General features: G+C 39.4%; 1 protein-coding gene across 9 annotated transcripts in view; it reads left to right on the top strand.

Moving 5' to 3' along the window:
- GRIP1 (glutamate receptor interacting protein 1) overlaps window positions 1-26,222 on the top strand; it is a 336,129-nt gene that overhangs the window by 150,014 nt on the left and 159,893 nt on the right. Inside the window, exon 1 of one of the 9 annotated variants that reach the window (XM_027679646.1) lies at window positions 24,450-24,548. The exons of the other annotated variants lie outside the window; for them this stretch is intronic. Coding sequence (XP_027535447.1) covers window positions 24,494-24,548 — 55 coding nt within the window. The 5' untranslated portion in view covers window positions 24,450-24,493. Of the gene's footprint in view, window positions 1-24,449; window positions 24,549-26,222 lie in introns of those variants that run through there. 9 annotated transcript variants of the gene reach the window in all.

Raw genomic sequence — 26,222 nt, 5'->3', positions numbered from 1 at the left:
AGAAAGTATTCCTTTCACCTGCCAGTACATTGGGATTTGGTTCAAAACTTGATCCTGCTGATGCACACAGAACACATGGCAGTAAAATCGCCTGAGAAGAGGGGAGTGGAAACACAGAACTCTCAACTGTGTGCAACGTATATGAGAGGGGAGGAAAAAACATGGGGGAGACTTTTTTTTTATTGTTTGCTCTAACCATACCCTTTTCTTTCATAACACATGGCTTAGTTATCTTTTTTTTTTCCTTAAACTCCAGGCTGGTGGTGTCTGCAGCTGTACAGCGCATTGTTGTGTGAGTTAATGATGTGAGTGAAGTCTCAAAGGAGTGCTTGTGGTCTGTGGGAGAAACTTGTTTGGCACTGCTTTCCCGGCGGTGAATTGCAGTTCGTTTCAGGAGCTTGGCAGAGTTAGTGAGGAGGGGGACATGAGGTCAGTGAATGGTTTTCAAGCAGGTACTTTCTTGGCCTTTTCAAGCAGGTGGCATTTGGCCACATACAGAGTGAAAGCAGCAGGTTATTTTCCTTACGCAGCAGCTCTGCATGCCAGGGTGTGTAGTTCCCCTTGTTTTCACTCAGAAAAGAGGTTGGTTTCTTTTCAACTTTTTGCAAACGTTGATAAACCAATGTAATACTTTCCAGTGCTACATGCTGACAGTGTTGTTCACTCCATCAGAGCCAGGGAGAGCTGTGCAAGACTTCCAGCTGCAGAGGGATTGAGCGTCACTTCACCTGCCCTTAAGAGTCTTGCTACAAACTGCATAGGATAGGAGAGAAGGGGGAAAGCTGATGCCCACACCTAGAAAACAAAGGAAAATTATTATATTTGAGACAAAAATGGAGAAACAGTGAATAAAGGCTCTGTGTGGTGCCATTTTATAATCCATTTATTAATACAAGCTTATATTGAATCTCATTTGACCAATACATTCTGCTGCTTAAGCTGCCCTTGAGATGCTCACAGTTAACGCATCAGTTTTATTACAGCTAATGCTAAAGCAGATGTTTTTTCTAAGAAAAAAAAACAACCCAAAACCCAATAAACAAGCATTTTACAAAAAAAAACCCTGTAACATTATGCAGAATTTTCTTTTTCACTTGTAGATCAGATTTCTTCGAATTATCATGTGCTGAGCTGCAGTCTCATTTTCATATGAGCTAATTGCCTGAATATGCCTTTATCCATCTTATGGTTTTGGCTGGGACAGAGTTAATTTTCTTTGTAGTAACTGTGTTGTGTTTTGAATTTAGTATGAGTGTAATGTTGATAACACACTGATGTTTTAGTTGTTGCTAAGTGGTATTTACATTAGGACAGTTTATCATCCCCTGCCAGCGAGAAGGCTGGAGGGGCACCAGAAGTTTTGAGGGGATACAGCCAGAACAGGTGACCCTAACAGTCCAAAGGGATTCCACATTCTACAACATCCTGCTCATTATATCAGCTGGGGGCAAAGCTGGTCAGGGCTGCTGCTCGGGGTCTGGCTGGATATCACTTGGCAAGTGGTCAGCACCTGCATTATGTGTCACTTGTTTTGTGTATTTTAACTCTTTTATTATTACTGTCATTATCATGATTATTTTCTTCCTGTTCTGTTCCATTAAACTGTCTTTACTGTAAACCACGAGTTCTCTCACTTTTTCGATTCTCTTCCCCCAATCCCACTGTGGAGGTGAGGGGAGGAGGAGAGGGAAGTGAACAAATGGGCGTGTGATACGCAAGTTGCCAGCTGGGGTTAAACCATGACAGTCTCAAATACTTAACTGAGAATGTAGTGTCCCTCAGCATCATAGCTCAGGCATAGCTGAACCGAAGATGATGTAGATGAAAGTTGTCCACTGTGCACACTTTGTCTTATGATTCTTTGATGCAGAAGGAGCCACATCAGGCAGAGGCCCTACTGAAAGAATTGCAGGTTTAGGACTGCTGTCTTTTAATCATGAAGTTGAGACTTTGGTGCAAATCCTTCCCTTAGAAATCTCCTTTTTCTCCCTTCTACAAGACAGCCACTCTGCTGCTCTCAGCTTCTCCAGAGATGTATTAGTACATCTCAAGAGGATGTATTAGTATGCTTTGAAGGTGAGTGACTTTGGTGTGATCACCTTTGGCTTTCTCTGCATCCCTGGAAGAGGCCATGGCTGTGAGCCCAGCTCAGCAGAGCCTCAGTGGAGATGCTGAACTTTTCCTGCTGGGGCTGTTCCAGTACCAGCTGATACAAAATGTAAAGCTTGAACTTTCAAACTGCAATTCGTGGGGAGTGCTTGTGCAGGGAAGGTCAAGCTGATGGACTGTCAGCTTTAGTCAGTCCCACAGGGAATGGCATGGCCTGAAATGTTGAAAGTTCGCTCCATACTGCCTTTGCACAACCTTTTTTTCTTTTCTTTTTTTTTTTCATTTGAATGCCAGAGTTTTTTGCTGCACATAACTGACTGTTTGAAAAAGGTAAGTGAACTTCTTTCAAGTCCATGTGGCCAAGGGGGCTACGTCCCTGTGATTGCCTTGAGGTATTTGTGGGGTGTGTTGCCAATCCGACATTTCATGTCAACATCTCTTAAATTTACTCTTGGACTTTGACTTGGCAGGAGTCATTGTTATTGCTTTCAACGCTAGACTTGCATACCTGTGAAAGGTAGCAGCTTTTTCCTTGTATGTTTTTAAATTATTGGGTTCTAATAATATAATCTAGGATACTTTTCACTTATTAAATAACCTCCTTGACTTAGATTAGGCATGTTTTTTGGATCTCTGATGCTCTCACCTTCACCTTCAGTCTCCCTTCTCTCCCTTCCCAGGAGGTTTCTTTTCCCTATTCATTAACAATCCTCCTTTTGCTTGGGGTTGCTCACAGTCCTCAGCGATTTCACTGTGCTAAAGTGTCAAAATAAAAATAGTTTTTCTTCTTTGTGAAGAAGACTTTGCAAATTCTGGATAAAGCTATGTGAGAAAACATTTTGTATCATTAGTAAACAGGGCAAAGCAGGATTGATAGTTTCATTTTCTTCAGAGAAGATGGATTTTTTTATGCTCTTTGATGTGAGTGGAAAGAGGAAGGGAATTTAGTTCTAGTGTGTCATTCTCCTGATTTGAAAATCAATGTTTTTGTCTCTTCTCTTCTTCCCTGAACTACTCAGACTTAATTACATTCTTCAGTTGGGAATGCAGGATTTATTTGTGTTATCTGTTATAATTAAAGAAAAGTCCATGGTAATTACTGTCTAATATGCATTATCATTATATGCAAATGTTGAGTTCTTGCAGGCAGCCTTATAGAGTTAATTAAAAAAATTATCTGTTTAAGATTAAATTTTTCAGACTTTTTTTATTCCACAAAGAAGAATGACTTTGGCACTCATATTTGTTGGATTTAAAAGATGGCTGAGCTTGAGGAGACAGGTTGTAATTTATAAGGCATGTTCTGTTTTTCCCACATTTTGGCTTTCATCACTGCTATGTGTTCCTTTTGCAAAGCTGCAGTCACATTTTAGAGCAGAGTTTTTATTGACTTGAAGAGATTAACATTTACTAGGACCACCACCTAATTTCTTTTATGCTACACAGAGATGCCACCTGTAATAAAAAGCACGTTTTTGAAATTGTGAACATGTATGTAGTCAGGTTCCTTTTTAAATTACTTAAGTATCCCTAGGTTTCACTCACCGTTACACAAAGATGATGCTCTCTTGGTGAGAGGGAAATGTGAATTAAACTGCAGGAAGCCACGAGACAGTGCTGATGGGTGGAGCATGCTGCCCCCTGCCTACGGAATTTAAGAAATGTATTTTGCTCCTCTATATCTTCAGCATTTAACCTATCAGTGCAAAACGAGCACACAGTTACCTTGGGGTATCTTAGGAATTCCCGCCCATTATAAGAATTTCTTTGCAGCATGTTTTAACATTCCAGCTTTTAAGATGATCTGTACTGTTACCGTATTGCTAAGAACGTGATGAAATATTACAACCATGCTTTCTCTGAGGAGAATCATCTTTTGGTTGTGATAAAATTCCCCTTACCCACTTGTGGCATCCATCTCTGTAGAAATTCAGGAACCATTTGTACTTTCTCAAAGAAATTTGAAAATAACCTCAGCATGGTAGCCAATACCCCCATTCTCTCTCTCTCTCTCCCTCTCTCTCTAAAAAAAAAAAAAAGGCATCAAGTTCATCCCTGTAGAAGTCATTATTGATGGTGCATGTTTGCCTAAATAATCATCAGGCCAGCACTTCCACTTTTTATTTTATGTATAAAGCCTTCTGGGATAAGAGGAATTTTATAAAATCCAGTTATTTTCTGATTTTTCTGATAAAGACCTTTGTGAAGAAGCATGTGGTGCTCAGAGAGTTTAAATAAAAAATGAAGTGTATTTCTGGTACTAAAGTAGTAATCAAGCAAAAAAGATATTTTTTTATGATTATTTAAATGGTGGTTGTAGTGTCAGGCTTGTTTATGATTTGAAGAAGTTGATCATGTTTACATCTGGATTCCATTTCTACTATGTGTGCAAATCACCAAGTGTACAGATAGGTGTTTGTGTGTTTAGGTATGAGGGATGTTATATAAGCAATGTGAAACCAAAGTTCCTTTGTGTGTAGTAGAGGCTTGTGGAGTTGTGTCAACCTTATGATTGCTTCAGCATACAAAATAAATTTTTTACAATTATGTTTTGGGAAGCACAGAGAGAGAGAGCTTTGAAACAACTTACTGAAAAAAAGCCATAAAATCAATTTCTCCATCATCTTAATGACATATTCCTGTGTACCTCTGTTGCTACCTCAAAATTGATTTTTATTATGTAGAGGCTGATAGGAATCTTGTAAGTGGGTCCAGCTCCTGGACTCCTATAATTACATAGAGTCTGTTTTTACTTAAAAAAGAAATGGCAATTTTCCATTCTCTTTCAAAAACCCAAAAGAAGTATGCAGAGACCTAGGACTGCTACTTGGTATATCTTATGAGTCCAGGCAGGTCCTGAAGAAGGGAAAAGGAGCCTTGTAATTTTGTCTTAACATTGAAGAATAGCCTTTTGGGATGGTGCTGCTGTTACAGCAGCATTGCAGTGTTTTTTAGTAGTCATGGTCCCATGTCAACCTCTATCTGACAGAGGTTTGTGCCCTTCACAGCGAGTCGAACACTTCTAGATGTGGTGGTTTAGTGGCGGTGACAGACAGCCACAGGGGTTTGCATTCACCAAGTCTGGGTCAGCCTTAGTAATTAATTTAGCCAAAAATATAGCAGGCTGGTCACCCTTCCCAACTGATTTCAGTAGGTCCCTTAGATCCAGGGGAGAGTACAGGCAGGCGTATGGTAGGGCTGGGGCAGCTCGCAGCCCTTTGGGCTCCCTCATGCATATCCTGCCTCTTGCATTTCAAATTTCAGAGTAAAATGCAAGTAATGATTTTCTTTTTTAGAGAATTCCATAAATATTTTAAATGAAACACAATATACCATTTCATGAATCTTGCATTATTTATTTTAAGCCTGCTTTAATAAGGAAATCTGAAAGTTTGCATGGAGTGAAAGGCAAATGGAACCCAGTTTCATATCCATGAACATTACTGTGCAAACTACAATTAAAATTATTACTGGATACTTATTCAGTGTTTATCTGGCATTTGCTAGGAAGCTGCTTAGAATCCAAGTTATCTTACTTGCAGACGTGCACTGCAAAGTAGCGGACTGAGTAAGATTTGGCAAAATGTGGTGCAGTGTTCATGTTGTGGATTGCCAGCAAAAAAGTAGGTTATTTTTGGAAGAGGAAAGTGGCAGCTCTTGCCAGCAGAGGGAGTCGATTGACGCTGATCTGGGACTTCTCATCTGTGTACAGAGGTGCTTGGAGAGGTGTGTGCTCCACTGTGTGTCCATACATACTGAACTTTTCCGTATGCTGCAGAAATGTCTTTTCTGTTGAGAAAATCCTGACAGAGATTTGTGCTTATGGATCAAAAAAGGTGAATAAATACATCAGCGTTACCACATTTCACTTTTAAATAAAGGGTGAGAGTTAGAATAATTATCACTTTGTTGCAGACACTGCGGGCAAGATGACTGTCTCAGGATTTAGCAACAGAAGTTGTTTTTTCTTTGTTACTCAGTTCTGTTCACAGAAAATCTTTTTTAATCCTCGTGAAAAACCCCTCAAATTAAAAAAAAATCATAGTAGTCTTGGTCTATAAAAGAACATTATTACAGTGAGCCCTGATGCCAAATTCTTGGTCATTAAGATTGCCTTTTCTAACATTTCCACCAATTTTCTTCTCTCTAGTAGTATTTGTGAACTTACTGTGCAGCCATTATTAATCACTGTTTTACAAGTCTTAAGTGCTTGTAGTTTTGCCACTTAAAATGGCCTCTCTTGGTGCTGCAGTAGGTAAGGCAGAATGACAGGTAATGAGTTTAGAGAAAAAGTTCTTGCCATTGCCACCAAGTTTGATGGAGCAGCTGAGAGGTGCATGTTGCAGCTCGAAGGAGGATCCAGATTTTTAGCTGTAGGAGTGGATGGCAGCAGTGAGCTGCAGGGGTTGGGCACCCCACAGGGTGGCTGGCTTTTACTAATACACCCTATGGACTTCAGTGGGAAGATGGAAGAGGGTAGCAGTGAGGTGGCCAGTCTGAGTGGAAGGCTCCTTGTTCTCCTGTCACCACTCTTGCCTTAGTGGTAGAGGGCTGGAGGCAGCTTAATTCACCTCGTTCTGAAGCTCTGGTAGGAGGAAAAGGCAAGGAGGAAGGAAGCAGCTACAAAGGACTGATTATAGGAAGGCACTCCCTGGCAGAGGAAGAGCTGCTGCATCCAGCGATGCCCCCTTTGTGCCTCCCAGACTTAACTGTCTGTAAGGGAAGAACAGATTTAGGATAGTGGCTGCTCAGTGCATTAGGAAGTGTGTTGACCAAAGCAGAAGACTAGTTCCTGGGACCCAGGAGCCTCTCTCACATCTTACTCATTCCTAATACCTAGATTAAGCATCTCTTGCTCCTCAAAAGTGGAATATTTTTCTCGAATTGAGTGGTGTCAGGAAACTGTTGTTCCCCATCTGCCGAGCAGATCTCGCTTTACGTGCATAGTTACCATCATCTCCATTCCACCATCTGATTGAGAAGCAGCATGGTCCTCTTATTGGCTGAAAGGTTGCAGTTGTTCCACATTTGTGACTTTGTCTCCTGGGTTGGTTTTTTTCATGGTATTGATGGGGTTTCCTGAGGTATTTGGAAACAAGTCATTTAAAAAAAACACTCCTAAGTGCTGCTTAAGTGGTGGCATAAGTAAATCAGTCTTCATTATGTTTTATCAGAAAATATTCCTGTTTATCTTTACATAATCCAAACCAATGGGTTTTTTTGTGTTGGTCACTTGGTTTATCTCCCAGTCACTGCTCTGGCATCTGATGGTACCTGTCACTTCAAGTCCTATGGTGCTGTTGCAGGGCACACTGTGTCCTAGGCTTGGGGGAGGTAAAACACCATCTCATTTCAGACATTTGAACCAGTGTAAGGAATCTGTCCTGTGGGGGTATTGAATCAGTCTGAGGCAGGAGACTGCAACATGTGACAGTGACAGAGCCACCTCCGAGGCTGTTTTGAAAATTGGTTCATACTCAGGATTTAAAACAGTTCCAACCTTCTGTGTTTCATTTTACAAACATGGAGCAATCTTGGGTTTTCAGTCATCTCTTCCCACCAGATGCTCAGTGCAGAGGTGTCCAGGTGTATTTTCTTCCGTTGTTGCTTTGACAAGCTTAAAGTGAGGAGGAGAAGCAGGAAAGCTTCATTTGATCAGCGTCCAAAAGATGCTGAAAAAAGAGCACTATAAGAACCTGACTAAATGTGAAATGAATAGATGTTCCCCAAAAGCTGTTTGTAAAGCACAAAATAAAATACAGCTGCCTTCCCTAAAAGCTTGTTTCTTGCATCCTGCATAAAGCAAAGGAAGTTTCTGCATTGTCAGGAATTTTTGTTTGCAGCAGATTCACCAGTAATTTAATGTTGCCTGTATATTCTGTAGCATAAAGATATGAAGGAAAACTTATTTTTGATCTCTTACAAAATCAAAGTCTTCTTTTATGACACCTGTTTAATAATCTAACATAGCAGAGAAGTATGGGAAACAGCTCTTAACCTTGAAAATCAACTTAGGAAAAATGCTATGAAGAGGATTTATATGGTGACAGATTTAACAATCTACTGAATCGCTTTTTCTCCTGACATGTCAACTCTTATAGCTCTCCACCAGAGACATGGTGTAAAACAACAAAAAAAATGCTTTCAATTTTAGAAAAAAAAAAGTATTTGTGGGCAAGTTTAAAAAGTGATGGGAGACTTATTTTTAGTATAGTAAAATTGACAAGAGCTGCTTTTACATAGGTTTTTGGTGTGGTTTTTTTTGTTGTTGTTGTTGTTGTTTTGGTTTTGGTTTGGTTTTTTTGTTTTTGTTGGTTTTGGGTTTTTTTTAGTTTCTAATTGGGTCTTACTGAGTTTCTTATTTGGTCTTACTGAGCTGGTTCGTTATTGACTCAACTCATATGTTCTCTCTATTCATGAATGAAACACCAAATGGTTTACAAGCAGCTGGAGAAAGAAAGGCAAGACAGAACTGTAGATTTAATCATCCATGCCAAGGAAATGTTTTAAATATTATATGAAGAATGGAACAAAAAAACCACTGGCTGTAAAAATTAAAACAAAAAACAAACCCCAAACACCTTCTTGTATTAAAACCACAGACAAACAATAAACCAAAACCAAACTAGAGCAATTTCTAAAATACAGTAGTTTTTTGTGATGTGTATATGATATGGGTCTTCTGCATAATTGTAATTTCTAGATCCCACTGATCGAAGACATGACCTTTCCTCATTACATGATTCATTAACTTTTTCAGAAAATTACTTCCTGTCTCCATTGCTGCTCTGTGCTGAGATTTTGAGCAGGCTACTAATGTGCATCATATTGTAAATTCCCTTGCATTGAGCTTGTAACTTTTAATTGATGCTGTCTTTTATTACACTGGTTTGTACTACCATTTCATTGTAACTCATTTCCTTACAATTTCCCATCCCTGAAATGCAATTTTCTTTGTGCTGGTAAATGCTCATGAAACTTTTGTGTTTGATAAAAAATTAGGGTCAGAAACTGGTGCCCCCAAGACAGGATTTTGCAGTGCAGTGCTTACCTGGGGCAAGTTCACTGTGGCTGAGGCAGACCTGGCATGGATTAAAACTAGGAGAAAATTCTCTGTGAAAAACTTGAGGATGGGTTTGGATATCAGTCATTCCTACTCACTCCTTACCACAACCAGTGCAATTTGAAAGAAAAGTTGGGGGCAGAGTCTTTTTTGTCAGTCTCTGTTTGTGAAACATGGATGAAATGAGCTTGTTGGTCATGGCAGAGCATTGAAAAGAGAGGAAGAGATGTGATACAAACCATCACTCAAATCCATTGCTAATGGCAGAGTTTCCTTCCCAAGCCAAAGACAGGGCTTGCTCCCAGCATGAACTGTGTTATCCAGGGAGCCAGGCGGAGCTGAGCTACACACCAGCATTAGCTCAGTGCCTTTCTGCAGGGCCTCATCCTTTGTGCTGCTTAGCATACGACTGCTCTTAGTGGATTTGGGGATGGACTTGAGAAGAAACCTGTCCACCAAAGTGTGGTTTTAAATAAAAGGCAAACATTTCAATGCTGGCACTATTTTTGAGCGAACAAAAAGTAGTGTTCTGTTAGTCAGGGGTCATGTAACCGTACTAAATGTACTGTTCGAATAAAATCATAATGGGGGTATTGAGGTATGATACAGCTGTAGGGCTGTTATATTTCCATGCTGAAGCTTAAGGCATTTAGTTACTTTTGATTTGTTTCTGGTGGCTGGGCATAAGTTTCCAAGCAGCCTTATGCAAAGGGTGTCAAGTCACCTCTTAATTAGTATTGAACCCTCTGGGAAAGGACTGCTGACTCACCATATAACTCTGTAACTGCTTTGTCATTTGTCATATGCCACTAAGCAACTCCTAGATATTAGAAACCATCCGTCAGTACCTCCCTCTGCTGGATACAAACTGACAGCTTACAAATGAAAGGCTCCCCAAATCAAAATCAATCCCCTCTGTGATTCAGTCCCTTAAAACAGTGTTTCAGGTGGAATAAACTGAATATTAATGACTCTGATAAGAAAACAAACCTGTGTAGTTCTCTCCGCTATTTTCTATCTTTCTTTCTGCTTAGAGTGAGTGAATAGTCTTCTCCTGGTTTGCAGCTCTCCGTGGGGGTTGAACTCCAGACGCATTGTAGGCATTTCAAAATGCTTCTATCCCTCTTCCCACTCCTCTCTGGTTTAAAGAGCTAAAACAAAGAACAAGGGCCTTTAGGGACTGAACCCCGCCAAGGACTAGATTCACAGCCACAAAATTCTAGATGAGACATCTGTTGTGCTTCTGATCATCTCAGAGCTGGAGCTTATTGCATTATAGATTTAGTTTAGAAACTCAACTGTTTAAGGGAAGATATCAGTGAATATGTTTATTCATCCAGGCCTCCAAATGTTACATCAAAGATTAGGGACAGTAGTTCCTATGAAAGCAAGTGGAGAGAGGAACTTAAGTTTACCTCTATTCATACCTTAAAGGGATACTATCAATACAGGGTTTGTTTCCAGGTTTTGTATTGGGGGGTAGGAGGAAGGACGCAGAGGGGGAAACCAAACCAACAAACAGCGTTGATAGGGCACCCAGATACTTTATTTCAGCAGGTTTGTATTTTGCAGTTGAGGTTTATGAGTGTTTATCAGAGAAAGAGAAAACAGACTAGGAAAGAACACACAAAATTAATGTAAATTAAGTACTTCAAAGTTTATGAAAACTACTTACTTTTTCTTGCTGCTTTTGGTGATAACATCTTGTAGTAGTAAATTCAATATTTTCAGAATTCCAAGGGTTTCTAATATCTGCCCCAACCTTGTGTGAAAGGCAGGGAAAGATTTGCCTACAACTCCAATGCAAGCGTATCTCAAATCTGTCAATTTAAAGGGCCCTTGAAGAGGCCACTGGGAAGTGCAGCACCACACACCCAGCAAAAGGCTGTTACAGGTGCATCACTTGGAGATCCCCCAAGTGAAGAGTCCTTGGTCATCACCTTTTCATAGATTTACAGACTTAAAATGTACAGCCTTAAATGAGCATGTCAGTGGAAAATGTGCTGGCTCTGGGAGTGGGTAGCTATGTAAATATGGATTATTATTTTTAGGTGGGTTTTTTTGTTACACTTGTTTGGAAAAAAATAGAACATCCTCACCGAAGCCTCATGTGAAAATGACATTAGTAGCTGTAGGCTCATCTTTATGTTAGTAAGATGTGAATTGGCATAAATGAAACACCTCTTTCTGCAGTATGCTGTGCTTCTAATTAAAAGAAAAAAAATCAAGACATAGAAATGTTGTTACAGCAGGGAGTGTAGTGGGTACCTCCGTTTTGACCAACTTAAATAAGATGCTTCCTCTTTTGAAGGCATTTTGGATCCAAATGAAAGCAAGCAGAGATTTGCTATTTATTTATTATTTTTTATGCTTCGTTTCTTTGTACTACAGTAAGAGTGTGCATCTTAACTTCCTGCAGTCTCACCTGTTTCCTCCTGTGTGTGTTTGGCAGTACCACAGGAGCCAGCATCCTTTTTGCAGGACCATAGTACCATTAGGGTTCCTCTGCCCTGGAGTTCAATCAGCGATAGCAATTGCCCTGCAAACATGGGCTCTCTTGGTTGCATATGCTCTCTGTAGGGCTTCTCCTTCCCAAAGAGGAACTTCACCATTCATCTGACTCTGAATATCTGATTTCCCTGTTAACAGCCTGCACCATCAGGGGTTTTCCTCCATGACCTGAAAGGTAAGCCCCAGGTGCAGTAGGCAAAGCTGACATAAGCAGCTTGAAACTCCAGTTCTGGCCAAGCAGAGGATGAATCTTTAATGCCTTCTGCTTGAGCTGCATTGCGTTTTCATGCATCACGGAAAGTGCTGCATTCAGTCTTTATTTAGGTTTTCTTATCGGGTATGAAATAGGCTGATGGCAAAATCTGCAGTTACTTCAGATTTTTAAGTGATTGAGATAGATGACTGTAATCTTCTGTCATTTGACATGATATTTACCCCAGTGTTTTTGTGTCATGGCAGAAATGATGGGAATTCAGATGGTAATGAGGTGACATCCAGATGCACGGCACACACACTCATATGCACAAAATATTGATTTAAATATGTCCTGACAAGCTGGTCAGGCAGCAATCTGAAGGAAAGGAAACTTCTGAAGTGAAAGAGAAATAATAACAATAATGAAGAGGCAAAACATTGATTTTAATATGTAGCAGCAGTATGAAGATCTGGGTCTGATGAATCAGAAAGGGGAAGCTGGCATAGGAGCACGCTGTGATTTGTTGCATACATTTGTTTCCATTTTTATCCATTAGCAGCACTGTGAGCATTCAGATGCAGACGAGAGATCAGGAATGGGGAGCAGGGGGAGGGGAATTTGGGCTGTTAAAGCTTTGCTGGGTGGTGAATTTATATCAGCTAGCTTTCTAATTTCCTGTTAAAACATCTGGGCCCCTTTCTTCCTGCCTTGTTTTTAAAATAAATAAATAAATGGCATAGTTACCATCCCATTTCTGCATTCCAGGCAGCAGCTTGGGAGCATTTCCATCACCTCAACAGTTTTATGAACCTTTCCGGTAAGGCAGCAGGTCTTCAAAGTTGGTGCAGTACCATTAGCATATGCCTCTGCAAAATATTTTGTTGTTTTGTGAGTCTCTTTTGATCAATTAAGTCTGTGTAGCTCTGTCCAAGTAAGTTCATAGAGAGAATCTGTACACAGGCATCTCTTTCAGGGGTACCAAGTTTCTTTTAATTGTTGAAGTGCAGCAGCTGGCATGATGCAAACCTAAATGTGTGATGGGGAAAAAAAAGTGAGTGCATTGGGGGAAAAAAAGTAAGTGCTCTACAACAATTGCTGTATGAGCTGGTTTTCATAAAGCCCATGACACATGAACAAATACAAAGAAATTCAAGTGTACGGTACTGGCAACTTTGTCTCTGGCTGTGAACACACTGATGTTTGATATCTATAGATGGAGCCTGGTTGTGCTTATCTAGGTAGAGTTTGCCCTTACATTTGAATGGAAAGCAAGTGACATGCCGTGGAATATGTTATTATGTGCACTTAAAAACAGGAGACAAAAAAGACTGAAGTAGCTTTGGCCAGTCTTCTCTTTGATGTAGTGCTGGTTTCTATAAAATTTCAGTAATGAAATAAATATTGACTAAACATTAAAGAGGGAGAGGGATTTTGGGTTTTGAAGGTAATGTGACTGTAGTTAATAAGCAGTATAGATTTGTAAATAATGAACTCTGTCACAGTTTGGAATATAATACAAAATGAATGGAAGAAATACTAGTGCTTGATGCAATTCTTCAGTATCTTTATGCATCTTCTGAGGTGTTTGGTGAATTTTAAATGCTCATGAGCTGAAAAGGGAAAATACCTCAAAAAGAGTTGGTTGAGAAACACCCCCAGGAGTTGATTCAAGGATAACGAAGGCAGTAGTGACTTAACAATGTCATTAACTGTTGATAAAATTAGCAGATGAAATTAGATCAGAAGACCTACATAGTAATAAGAATGGAGATGTCTTTAAAACAACTAGAAATGTGTAATATGCAGAAGAATATTGTATGACTTTGCAAGTTAATGCATCTATGGGGAACTAATCCAAGATATGATGATATACCGTGAGTGAAAAGCTGGGAAAGTGGTGGTGCATAGGGAAACCAGCACATGTGTAGAAATGGCAGTTCAGTTTGCTATACACTAATAGCAGCAATACTTGAAAAAAGGAGTTATGCTGCTGTATTAAGAAAGGTCATGTCAGAGGCATAGGAAAAGAACTTCCCCTTACTTACATAAGTGTTGGACTGCACCTAGGCTGTTAAATTATGGCTGCTTCTCCTGCTAAAACACAGGAGCAAACAGGAAGGGTTCAGTAATAAGCGGCAGATGGATTTCATACCTGACTTATGAGAAATTTATGTGTATAGCATATTTGTATCCAATGGGTAATTCTTAGAAGAACTAAGATATCCAGGGAAAGAGAAGACAAGCTTTAAGGGAAAATTTGGGAGGTTACAATAGTTGCAGAAAAGTAAGTGAAAAAATGAGTTATTAAGAAATTTTCACGGATATATGTTGAATCGTGAAACTACTTCTTCTTCAAAAAAAAGATTTTTGGCTGTATGACATAAAGAAGCAAGGTGGCAGCTTCCACATCAGCATGGGGATGTCAGAGGTCTGCTATGGCTGGTGCAGCCTGTCCATCTCCCTACTGAGTCCAGGCGGCTGGCAGGGACATTCAGACCAGCCCAAACTGTAACTCTTCTCAAGACCCTAAAGCCAGCCTGAGACCTTTAAACTCATCAGGAATTCAAGATGGAGTTGTTTGTGGTTTTAGAAAAGATATGTGTGTTTGAGGCAAAATTGCTAGTTGATTAGTGGAAATGTGATACAGAACTTGAAGTTTGATGTCTGTTGTTAAGATATAATTTCATACCTGAGACTGCAAAAGAAATGTGTGAGTTTTTGTGTAAGAATGTTGAAGTATTGGAAAACTATTAAAATGGGGATTTATTACTACTAATTGATAGTTTAGAAGTCATACATCCACAGTAATACAGGAAGACTGGTGCTTTGTTTTTTCTTCAGTTACCCTTTAATTTTCCAAGAGTAACATTTATTTTGCTGGTTGGTGTATTTTAGTTTTCTGTTGGGGAGTTCTTGAATGCACTGTTTTGCCCCTGTATCTAGCTGCTCCCAGTTTGTTATTGATCATTACTGTATATGACCTCATGTTTACCTTAGGAGATCGTAGGATTTCTATGATTTAAAAAAAAGAGGAGGGGTGTTAAACAAAATTAATAAATACTGTATACAGACTTCTAAGTGTTAATGTTATCTGGCCAAGCTACAAACTTTTTGGAAGACTATTTTAGAAGGAGCTATTACAAGGGTGATGAATAGAGTGGGACACCACTAAAGCACTAATGATCCATGGAGGAATAATGCTAAAACAAGCTTGAAGCTATCAAACTTTCACTCTTGAGACTTATGAATACTTCAACTCCTTGCCTAGGAACCTTTCCTTTGTTTGTTTTGGTGACTATTTCCTGAGAGCAAAGCATGTGATAATTTCCTTTGAGTCATGCATGTTATATATGTTCTTTTTTTCTTGATGTAAATAACGTTCTTTGTGCTACTTTGCACGTGTGTTTGCTGGTTGTTGCTGTGCATCCTGCCCCTTCTTTTACAGCAAAAGGGAAAGGATGTGAAGATCTAAGGATGGTGCACAAAAGGGTTTCCCTGCTCTTGAAGTGTCAGCATTTTGAGAATGTGGAGCAATTGTGGAGCGTAATGGGGCAGTTTTTCCAACACATAAAGGATTCTGATTATAAACAGATTTTTGTATTAGTGTTAATTACATATTGGATAAAATCTTTATGTATAGCTAGTTCTATCTTTTAATAACATTTTATTTATATAGATTTCACTGTTGTGGGTGCCTGATTAGTATTTTAAGGATGAAAATAGTCTGAAGACTCTTCCAGTCCAGTCCATAAGATAGACAGAGACAGCAGGAGGCCATCACAATCTCATCTCTTGCTTTGTATTCTTTTTAAGACAAGAGAAGACATGTAGATGTTTGGTTACTCCCCATGTAAGCAGACATCCAGCCTGTTATTGTTACAACAAGTCCAGTAACTGATGTTTTGCAAAAATGCATATTCTGGAAAGACAGGAAGGCAGTGGCTCTTCAGAGAACCATTTTGGCAGTTTTATCTGTCAGTAGATCTTCCAGTCAGCAAATGGTGATTAGATTGAATTTTACTGCTTTTCCATCATGTGACATAGAAGTTCTTGAGTGCTTAATGTGTCCTTCCTGTGACAGCTTTTAGGCACTGTGTAATCATGACACTTTCCTAACACTTCCAATACAATACTATGCTTATTGAGTCTTGCACTGCATGAGACATTTTTTATTGCTCAAATCACTCTTGGTGCACTTTTCTGCACTCTCTCCAGTTTTTCAGCCTTCTAAAAACAAACAAATCTAAACTAAGCAAACCCCATTGTAGATACTGGAGCTGCGTATCAAGTTCTAGTACAGCTCTCCCTACACAAGGCAGGTAGTGATCTTTTTGATATTTGTACTTAGTCTTCCCCCATTTATACAAGCAATGATAGCATGAAACCTGTTGTCGCAGTTGCAGGTCATTTGCTTACCTTGAATGGTCTGCTGAGTCATATTTAGAGTCATCGTGTTCTGGGGTACACTCCCTAGTACTGCTAGTACCAGTTCTACTTCTGGGATGGAATAGTCTGTGTGGCCTGGGAAGGGTGCAGTGGTCGGTGCCAGCTGACTGGCTGCTGCTAATACTGCAGGCGAACATCCAGTGTGTACCAGTTTCAGTATAGAAGTTCATTTTGTTCTGGAAAAGCAGCTGCTACCATGTCTTCCTGCAGCTTGTACACAGGTAGGAGTACAACTGTATCAGTGAATCAGCATTTCCTTTATCTTGTAGAGGGTTGGAGCTGTTGCCGGTTAAAGCTACTTGTGCCATCCCTTCTATGTGCTGCATCTCTTGAGCTATAATCTTCCATTGCCATATCTTGCACATAAAACTTACTGAGCTAATTCCTAAAAAATCTCTTGTAGTAGATTGAATAACTTTATATTATATTCTAGACTCCTCCCTCCAAATACACATTTTATTTTCTAGTGTGATATTCCTATTTCATGGCTGCTAAATAGGTTGATAAAAATATGGAACTAAAGCAATATAGCTAGAGAGAGGTATAATTATTCCACTTTTGTTCAAGTTTTTCAGTAGAATCATAATCTTTTTTTGTTTTTAAATGAGAGTAAAACCAGTTGTTTTCTGCTAAGTGGAAGAGAGAGTCCCCACTTCCAGTATGGTAATTTTGAGGGAATGCTTAGCTTTATTTTGTTAGAGACTGATGTAGCAATTGGAAGGTCATAATTTTAATTAATTGAAAAAAACCTCTATAAAGTACAAAGCCTTACAGAAATTGTAATTACAGGAGTCTTTAACCATATAGTGCAGCATGTGGGAACCTACTTGTAAGACAGAGTCATCCTTTAGTTTTGAGATTAGGTTAAATCCCAAAGCCTGTAATTATATGCATGTTGCTGGCAGGAGCCCATGCTGGGCTGATTGTGTTCATTGAACGGGGTTGTTATTTGTTGTTTCTCTCCATGAGATCTACAAGCATCCTGGGAAGCACAGTGCTGTTCGAGGTACCTAGTACTTTCACTGCTGCTTCTGCTGAGAGGGCAGACAGACTGCCTTGGGTTTGGTTTATTTCATTATATTTTTAAAAATTTCAAGTTCTTTACTAATTGCCAGTTCAGAAGATGCAAGGACAAATTATTAGTAACGCTCCAGAAAGTAAGCACTCTCTTCTGCCATTGTAATCCAAACCAAAGAAAAGGTACATGGAGGTGTATATACTAGAAATGTAGAAGAAGAAGAGACTTGGTGCAAGGTGCTCGTGGGTTGGGACAATTCCAAGCACAAGTACAGGAGGCTGGGCAGTGAATGAATTGAGAGCAGCCCTGAGGAGAAGGACCTGAGGATGTTGGTTGATGAGAAGCTCAGCATGACCCAGCAATGTGTTCATACAGCACAGAAAGCCAACAACATCCTGGGCTACACCAAAAGTATCGTGGTCAGCAGGTTGAGGGAGGTGATTCTGCCCCTTCTACTCTGCTCTTGTGAGACTTAACTGGAGTACTGCATCCAGCTCTGGGTCCCCCAGCATAAGAAGAATATGGACTTCTTGGAGCAAGTCCAGGGGAGGGCCATTAACATTGTCCATGGGCCATGAACATTGGAGACAGACTGAGAGAACTGGGGTTGTTCAGTCTAGGGAAGAGAAGGCTCTGGGGAGACCGTAGAGCAGCCTTCCAGTACTTAAAGGGAGCTCTGTTTTTACATGAACAGGTAGTGATAGGACAAGGGGGTGCAGTTTTAAGCTAAAAGAAGAGAGATTTAGGTTAGATGTGAGGAAGAAATTCTTTACTGTAGGGGGGTGAGACGCTGGAACAGGATGACCAGAGAAGTTGTGGATGCCCCATCCCTGGAAGTGTTCAAGGCCAGGTTCAGTGGGGCTTTGAGCAATCTAGTCTAGTGGGTGGCAGGGAGATTGAAACTAGATGATCTTTAAGGCTTGTTTCAACCCAAACCATTTGGAGATGATGATGTTGACTTCCTTCTGAATTAAATCTCAATTAGTTGTGACTATGCTTGATATTACCTTTGAGAGATTGCAACATACTTGTGCTACTATAAGTTTTTAAGTTTTGTAATACATGTGGCATCTGCATATTTCCTAAATCTATTAAGTCCCTAATTAATTTTAAACAAAGATTTGGAGCTACGAAAGCCAGGGAAAAAGGTGAATAGCCTGTTTGCCAGCAGCTGAAATGAAGTTAGGAATGAAAAGTCAGAGTTGTGCTACATATCTCAAAGGTTTTTTGAGATTTTTCTCTAGTAGGAAACGTCTCTCAACCTTTATATATCAGCACAGTTTCATGGAAAAGGACAGGTTTAATTTTTGCCAGTATTTGAAACAGACTGGTAAGATAAAGCTCTTTTTGAGAAGCTTTGGTGTGCCATTGCTGTAAAGGGTAATGTAGAGAATGCTGTTCCTTGTGTTATGCTGAAGGGTAGCATGTGCCAGAGAGTTATTTTCGTATAGAAAAGGTGTATATATTCTATTTCCTTTAATACTGCATTATAAATTTTATAAAATCTATCATTAAATTGGACTTTAAAAAAAATCAATTAAAATGTAAATCTGCTGTGTTATAAAACACTTCAACAGAAATCCATCCTAGAATGTGGTAATATTGACTGATTTTATCACCACTTGTTTAATACGCACTAATTCAAAAAGGCTAACTTTTTTTGGAGCCAATAAATGAAGACTTTGGGTTTTTTCTACATAGAAAGCCCCTGAATTATTTTTTACTAATCTCTTCCTAGGCAATGAAGCTAAAATGCTTGTGTTGCCATGCAATGGTGTTTTGGCATCGACTCAGATCTTTAGGAGATGTGTTCTTGTCATGTCTTACTGCTTGCAGCACATACATATCCCTGTTTTTCAAGATGCTGCATCTCCTTCATACGTGCTCCAGTGAGGATCCTCTGAAGCCAGAGCACCTTTTATGACTCTTAATGGCCTTTAAAGCATTCCGCTACAATGTCTGCATGAAATTGCCTGACAGTGTTGCAAATGTGGTTCGTATAGCTAGAAAATAGCTGCTGTAGTTGATTTAATAAAAACATAAATTTACAAGATCCTCCAAATTATGCAAATCTGACAAGTTGTCTGTTTTCATAATCTGAGCACTTGGGAGTAACAGGGTGTCTTTATTGCCTTTTTATTCTCTCTCCCTGTAGTGAAGGGAATCTTCATAATAGAGCAGTATCCATTGCAAAATGGTGGACTGACTGAGCCTGCTGCTGCATGAGAATATGGCTCTTTGGGGTGAAAATTTTTAATTTGTTAGGAGTGAGATTCCTGGTTTTGTTGCTAATTCTTGATTGATATAAGCATGTATCAAATACTATAGTGGAAATGTTTTAGTTTTTGAAACAGAAATATCCTTACAATAATTTGTTATTTTTAGAGCTAAATTAATTCTCTATTCCCTTAAAAATCTGACTTTTCCATTTGAATAATGTGGTAGCTTGTAAAATGATGATGTCAGCAGTAGCTTGTAAAATGATGAAACAAAATACTGAGTTGTACAAAATCTTAATGCATTCAGACTTAATAATATTTAATTTCAGTTTTCTTATGCGGGTAGATCCAGTAGATACCACTGTGTCTTCTTGGCACATGAAACATTTGATATCTGCACGTCTTTCTGGTTGCCTTAATGTCTTGGTGAGACTGTAGTTTGAGTACATCCCTGTCTTCACTGAACCCCACAGGTTGGCTTTCTTTAAAGGTCTGGGTCCATGCTGTACATCACTATGACTGAGTGAGTAGTCTGTGGTGCATCTGCTTCAGAGTGGTTACGCACAAACTTAGCCTGCAAAGAAATATAGGAGCATGCGACATCCAGAAACAATTATAGCAGATCATATGGACAAATCCCCTGTAAAGTGAAAAAGGGAGAGAGGAGTAACTGGTTTTAAGATGGTGTTCAGTCAGTACGTGAAAGGAAATGTTTGATACAGCATGCATGGAATTTAACCTAGGATATCTTCTGTATATATATATTTCTATGAAAAAGAAGGATGTATATGTTAGAATCATGTTTTCTGGAAAGAAATGCATTTTTTGGAAACTTATTTTTTTCCCCTCAAAGACAATTTGATATTTTGTAGAATTTGTATTCTTCATTGAATACTGTTTCTTAACAGAAATTTCCTGATTGTATCTAAATGTCACACTGTATAAAGATTATAATCTTCAATTTACTTTAGAGAAATTTCATTACATATTTTTTTTTGTTCCGCAGAGAAGTGTAATAGATAGTAACTTTTTTTGATTCATTTATTTCGGCTAATGTGATCTGATAAGATTAACCAGAAGATGATGTTAAATAGGGTGCATATAATATACTGCCTGGCTTATCATATGGAAGTATAAGCTTCTTTCATCTAATGACCTTCTACTGAGTACTTATGAATAGAAATTCAGTTGACAAAGTATTTGTGTTACATATATTCTAGAGTTTATAAATAACCTTTCAGACTCTTGAAGAAAGAAATGAGTGCAGCAATAAAAGTGATATAAATTCATGCTGCTGTCCAAATGGATCACAATGAAAAAAGATTCTTACAGATGAGCCCAGGGAAAATAGTAACAAAATGTGTAGCTCTGTTGATTAATAAGGAAGAAATGTAATTACTAAAGAGTTTAACCTGTCTTATATAGAGTATAAATAATTTTTCACTGTGTCTGAAGGTTTTTGATCTCCTAATATTACATTACCTACTCCTTTTTGTTTTTACCTCCTTCCCCATATTTCCTCCCGAACAGCCAGTTTTTCCTCCTGAACCGTGCTTGAATGACTGACATCTCAGAAAATGATGGCTGGCTTTTGGAATGTTGAGACATTTAATAATCACAAAATCCTTAATTTGGTAAAAAAATACTTCATGGGTTAAAAATATATAGTTAAATTCATTTCAGAAGTAGGACTTTGGACAAGAACAGTTCTGTGAATCCTGGTGATCATCAGGCAAGGAGGTGATAAAACCATGTGTGTCATGAGTAATTATTTTAGAAATTGTTTCAGCAACTGCATCTTCTCTTGACCTACCAAAAATGAGGAAAAAAAGAAGTGCAGTACATACAGTATATCATTATGTTCTGTGCTGTACTTGAATTATGAATTCTTTGTCATCCAAAATCTTTTTGAGGAATTCAAATCCGCACATGACCTCCTTTGGCAAGGACAGAAGAATTGTCTGAAGAAACATAAACAAAAATTAATCCTTTTGGCTTGGTTGGAAGTGACTGTTGCAGTGCTTCAGAGGCTATTTAGCATATACACCAGTAGTCTAGAAGTAGTAAACAATACAATAAGCTTTTTGGATCAAGGAATATATGTTTTCACTGTTAGTAAAACCTTTTCTGACCAAGTATGCCACCGGTGTTGCATATATGTCACAATTTCTGTATAATTATTACAGTGTTGCACAGTTTTACTTAATCTCATTGGGGTTCAGCATTTCATTACATAAGGGCTTGATTTTTCTCCTGTGTCTGAACTCTGTGATCTGACTTCACAAGTAACACTGGTTCAACCCCCTTGGTAAAGGAGGCAAAACAGAACACATTGAAAGAGCTAGAAGGCTACAAAAGACAAAAGCAAGCAGCAAGCAGTTCTTCCTTGTGGTGTAGATATAACCTCTTGCCATTCTTTGCACATTGGAAGTCCTCCAGGGTGTTAAAATTGCACAAAAGTGGACTCCTGAGTTGAGAGCTGCTCACCAAAATCACCTTCTTTTGAAGGGCAGGAGGAGCACTGCAGGCTCACCTGGCTCTGATGCTGGCAGGTCCATGTGCAAAGAGGTGGGAGCAGAGACCAGCCTGCCTGATGACCCCACAGCTGACTGGGAAGAATCAAAGAACAAATATTAGGCCAGCTAAATGATGGTCTTTTGGTATCTTCTGGTTGCCCTTGAGTTAAGGGGAAGTGTTTAAATGGGTCTGTCTGGGCACATCAAGGTTTATGGCATTGAGGACAGGTATCTGGCAGATGCAGTGACAGTAATAAGGATTTTGGATGCCAGTCTGCAGAAGGAGAGCAGCAAGTTCGGGCAGCTTCAGCATCTCAGACCTGGAAGAGCTGTGAGCAGAGGCTGTGTGCTGCGGCTATAGGCTTGAGATGGTTTCTGGAACAGCTTTTCCAGGGCACCAGAGAGAAAGGAAAGCAGCTATAGGGTGGTATTTATTGGTATTATTGATGTGAAGTCCCGTTACTTGAGCAGAAGGTGGCCTGAAAGAATGGTGGCAAATTTTTAACTCAAAAAGCGTATTGTCAGAGAGAGAGAGCCACTTACCCTTCTCTTGGTTTTCTCTTTATGGGAGAACATGAATACACAACTCCTCTCCCCTTCCCCCTCCGTGATAGTCCAAGATTTCCCATTTTTCTTCCAGACCATTTAATTACACTGACTTAAACCTTCATGTTCTTCCCCTAGTTTCACTCCTCCTTGCACCCCCTGTCCATCCCTGTCTGAAGGTCTGTGGTTACAGGGCTGGAGCCATAGTCCACGGCTTCAAGTGCATCTGCTTTTCTGCTTGTTGAGTTTTATGGCTGTCTGGTATAACAGCAGCTATAAGAAGCGATAACAAGGATGGTGAACAGATGACTCGATTACCCTTATCTGTTTTTAATGACAATGAAATAAAATCAATTTTCACCAGATCTGTCTGGGCAATTGCAGTTGTGCTGATGGAATGTTTCACCTTGCCCTTGGAAATATGGCTGTTGCTCTAACCAATAAAACAAAAAAAGGAAAAGCAATCGCTGCAATAGGGAGTTGTAATATGGGAAGCACGGGGCTGCTGATACAGTGTGGAGTGGGCAGGGAGAGAGAAAAGGCTCTGAGTGTGAAAAGTGTCCATGCCTCCTCCAGGCTTTCAATAGATGACAGTAGAAGATGTGCACCATGACACTAGACCATAACAGTAAATATAGTGATGGATAAAAGATGGCAGAATTTTGTAATGAAAGCACATGAATGGGACAGAATATATGAAGACAGTTTTAAATATATTACTCAAGGATAAATCTTGAGAAATAAATAATTATCTGTTGTTCTAAAGGAGAATATCTGATGCAAGAGTTAGGGTTTGTGCATAGATTTGACATGACAAACTCTGTATAGATTATTTTGATTTGATTCTTTGTTTTTTAGAATGGGTGTGGAGTTTTGTCCTGTGGTAGTTTTCTGGATCCATAAAGGTGGGATGAAACTCTTTTTTAAGAGGTGTGCTCTACTTCATAGTTTTCTGAATGAATTCTACAAGCAGGTTAATTTGCTGTCTGAATAGGCATGAGAGGATATAAAACTCCTGGTGAGCTGAAGATATCTTATAAATGGTGCAATGTTTGGCCAAATAAATTTTTCAGGTGCACTAAAATCTGCTCTGTAGTGAGAGGAAAAAACCTGATTTGCTGTTTGTTTTCTGTGCAGCATCATTTTATTTTGGTGTGATCAAATGCTTGGCAGTCCTGCCCACACACAACAATCCATCACTTCCCTCCAGCTCTCTCCCTCCCCCTGTGGTCTGTGCTTCAATGGCTGTAATATACTTGTCTACAATTGTCAAAAAGCTTTCCAGGTTATCAAATCAGGCTTTTTCTTTTCTTCTTTCTTACAGATCTGTAAGAGTAAATCTTTATTATACTTTGATTAGAATATTTTCTGTTTGAAATAGAATCCTCCTCCCCCAGAAGTAGGATTCCTGGTGTTTCTGCCCTTTTTATCTAGAGGGAACAGTAAGGGAAAGATGTGAGGAAAGAGCAGAAAAATCACCACGTTTTGCTGAAACATGTGGCCCTTTGCCTGGCACAGCAACCATCACTCCCTGCAGGGTCAGGAAATGCGAGAGGCTGGGGAACGTCTCCCTCTAATATCCACGTCCGCGTGTGCATTTGGATGCTTTCTAGCTTTTAAAGAAATACGGCTTTGTAAGCCCTTCATCTCCTCATGCAGGTGGTGGTGACGGCGCTAGTAGTGAATGACACAGCTTTGCTGTATGACATGGAGCTGATCTCTGCATCAGCCAAGAGGAATTAAGCCTTGTCACTCCCTACCGGGGCTACCTTTTGCCTGGTATGTGCGGAAGGAGGAATTCATAGGCTGCTGCTGCATTCACCCGAGCAGAGCCCCGAGCGCGCTTTGCCAGGGAGGCAGGCAGCCAGAATGATAGCTGTCTCTTTCAAATGCCGCTGTCAGATCCTGAGGAGACTTGCTAAAGGTAACGTGCTTTCCTTCTTACTCATTCAGGGGCTCCTTTGCATCCTGCCAGAGACGCAGCCTGTTGTTTTTACTTTTAAATATGACTGTCCTTCCAATTTACTGTTAGGCAACAAAGAACTCCTGATACGGAAGAGTGTAGGAGCTCTTTCAGTTAATGTCCTTACATGTCCCAGGCTGTGCTCCTGCTAGGAAGACAGGTTCCTGTTTTCTTTTCTTTTTCTTTTCTTTTATTTTCTTTTTTTTTTTAATTGCTAAAAGGAGGATTTTTTTTTTCCTAAATGAAGTGCTAAAGTTGTTGTGGGCTGTAATTGCATTGTATTTCTGCTGACCGCTCAGAGGAGTCCCTCCTGGGTCAGTGTATGGTCTGCCTTAGTGGGAACAACTGACAGTGCTATCCGGAACCTATATCCAAGATGAGTTTCTGTTGTTTCCTGTCCTTTGTGAGCTATTTTTACCTGTGCTTTAGATGCCAAAGGCTGTTGTATGTGGTGAAGTACAGATAGTAGTATGTGTTTTTTCAAGGCTGCACTCTCATGTCACACTTGTGAAGTTAATTTGTCTGTTAAAGCAGTGTGCATTTTATGTTACTGTAAATCCTTGTAGTCTCTGGTTTTACCGCTCAGAACTTTAAAATACTACTTCTATCCTACTCTGAGTTCTGTGTGATTATTAAAGCAGATATGTGAAAACCTGCCTAGGACACCTTCCCTCTTCAGGGATGAACACACCTTATTTTCTAAAAATAACTTTAAAAAAAAAATCTGTGATGTTTGATAATTTTTTCTTTCTCTATGTGGAAGGGTTTGATTTGGGATTTTGGCTCGATTTTTTAGTGGAAACTTCCAACATTGTAGTAGTATTGTGTGTCTGCAAATAAGAAGCTTCTGTTTTTTATCTTGGGTACTGTGAAATATTTAATGGCCGTTACTGTGCAGCTGGATATACATCCATATGTGAATTAAACTAATTTTATCAGCCTAGCTTGAAAAATAAGAACTCTTTGATTATTAGTCAGGATAGCTCAAAATCAATTAGTGTTTTATTTTGCAGAAGCATGAAAGGGTAACATGCTAATACAATGAGGTCAGTAATGGAAAAAGAGAAGAATACTGCAATCAAACTTATATAATGCATTTTCCTGTTCTTTAGATTACTATGTGGGACCACGTTGTTCAAAATACATGAGCTTAAATATTTATTAATCATCCTCTCCTCTGTAGATATACTTCTCTGTCAAATCTGTGCTGGGTAATGCCTGTTTTTCTCGTGTGTGTAAAATGTTTCTATTCTGGTAGCTCTATTACACATTTATCAGGTTGAAAGTCAGTGTTTTCTCTTCTTCTGATGTGAGTAGAGCAATCTTTTTGTCTGCTGGTGTCTTCATAAAACAGATCTGGGCACTAATTTAGTCTCTCACTGATGAGAGTTGTTGCTACAGTTAAACATAGTTTCCCTGGGATAATCATTAATCTTATACATCATAGCCATCTTAATTCTTTCACGCTTCCATCATCCAACAGAACTCAGACTAGTGTTTTTTTCTCCTTTGAAATAATCTTAACTTCCTTTGAGACTCCTTGCTCCTCCCACTCCCTCCCAATAGGAACCTGCATGATACTACTGATCTTTTGCATTAGTGTGCCTTATGCTTGTCTCTAGTATTAAGTCGATG

This window comes from Neopelma chrysocephalum, unplaced genomic scaffold (genome assembly GCF_003984885.1).
Source record: "Neopelma chrysocephalum unplaced genomic scaffold, ASM398488v2 Primary Assembly neopelma1_59, whole genome shotgun sequence".
Taxonomy (NCBI): domain Eukaryota; kingdom Metazoa; phylum Chordata; class Aves; order Passeriformes; family Pipridae; genus Neopelma; species Neopelma chrysocephalum.
Note: the sequence above shows the minus strand (reverse complement) of the source record. Positions and strands in the feature narration are given on the sequence as shown.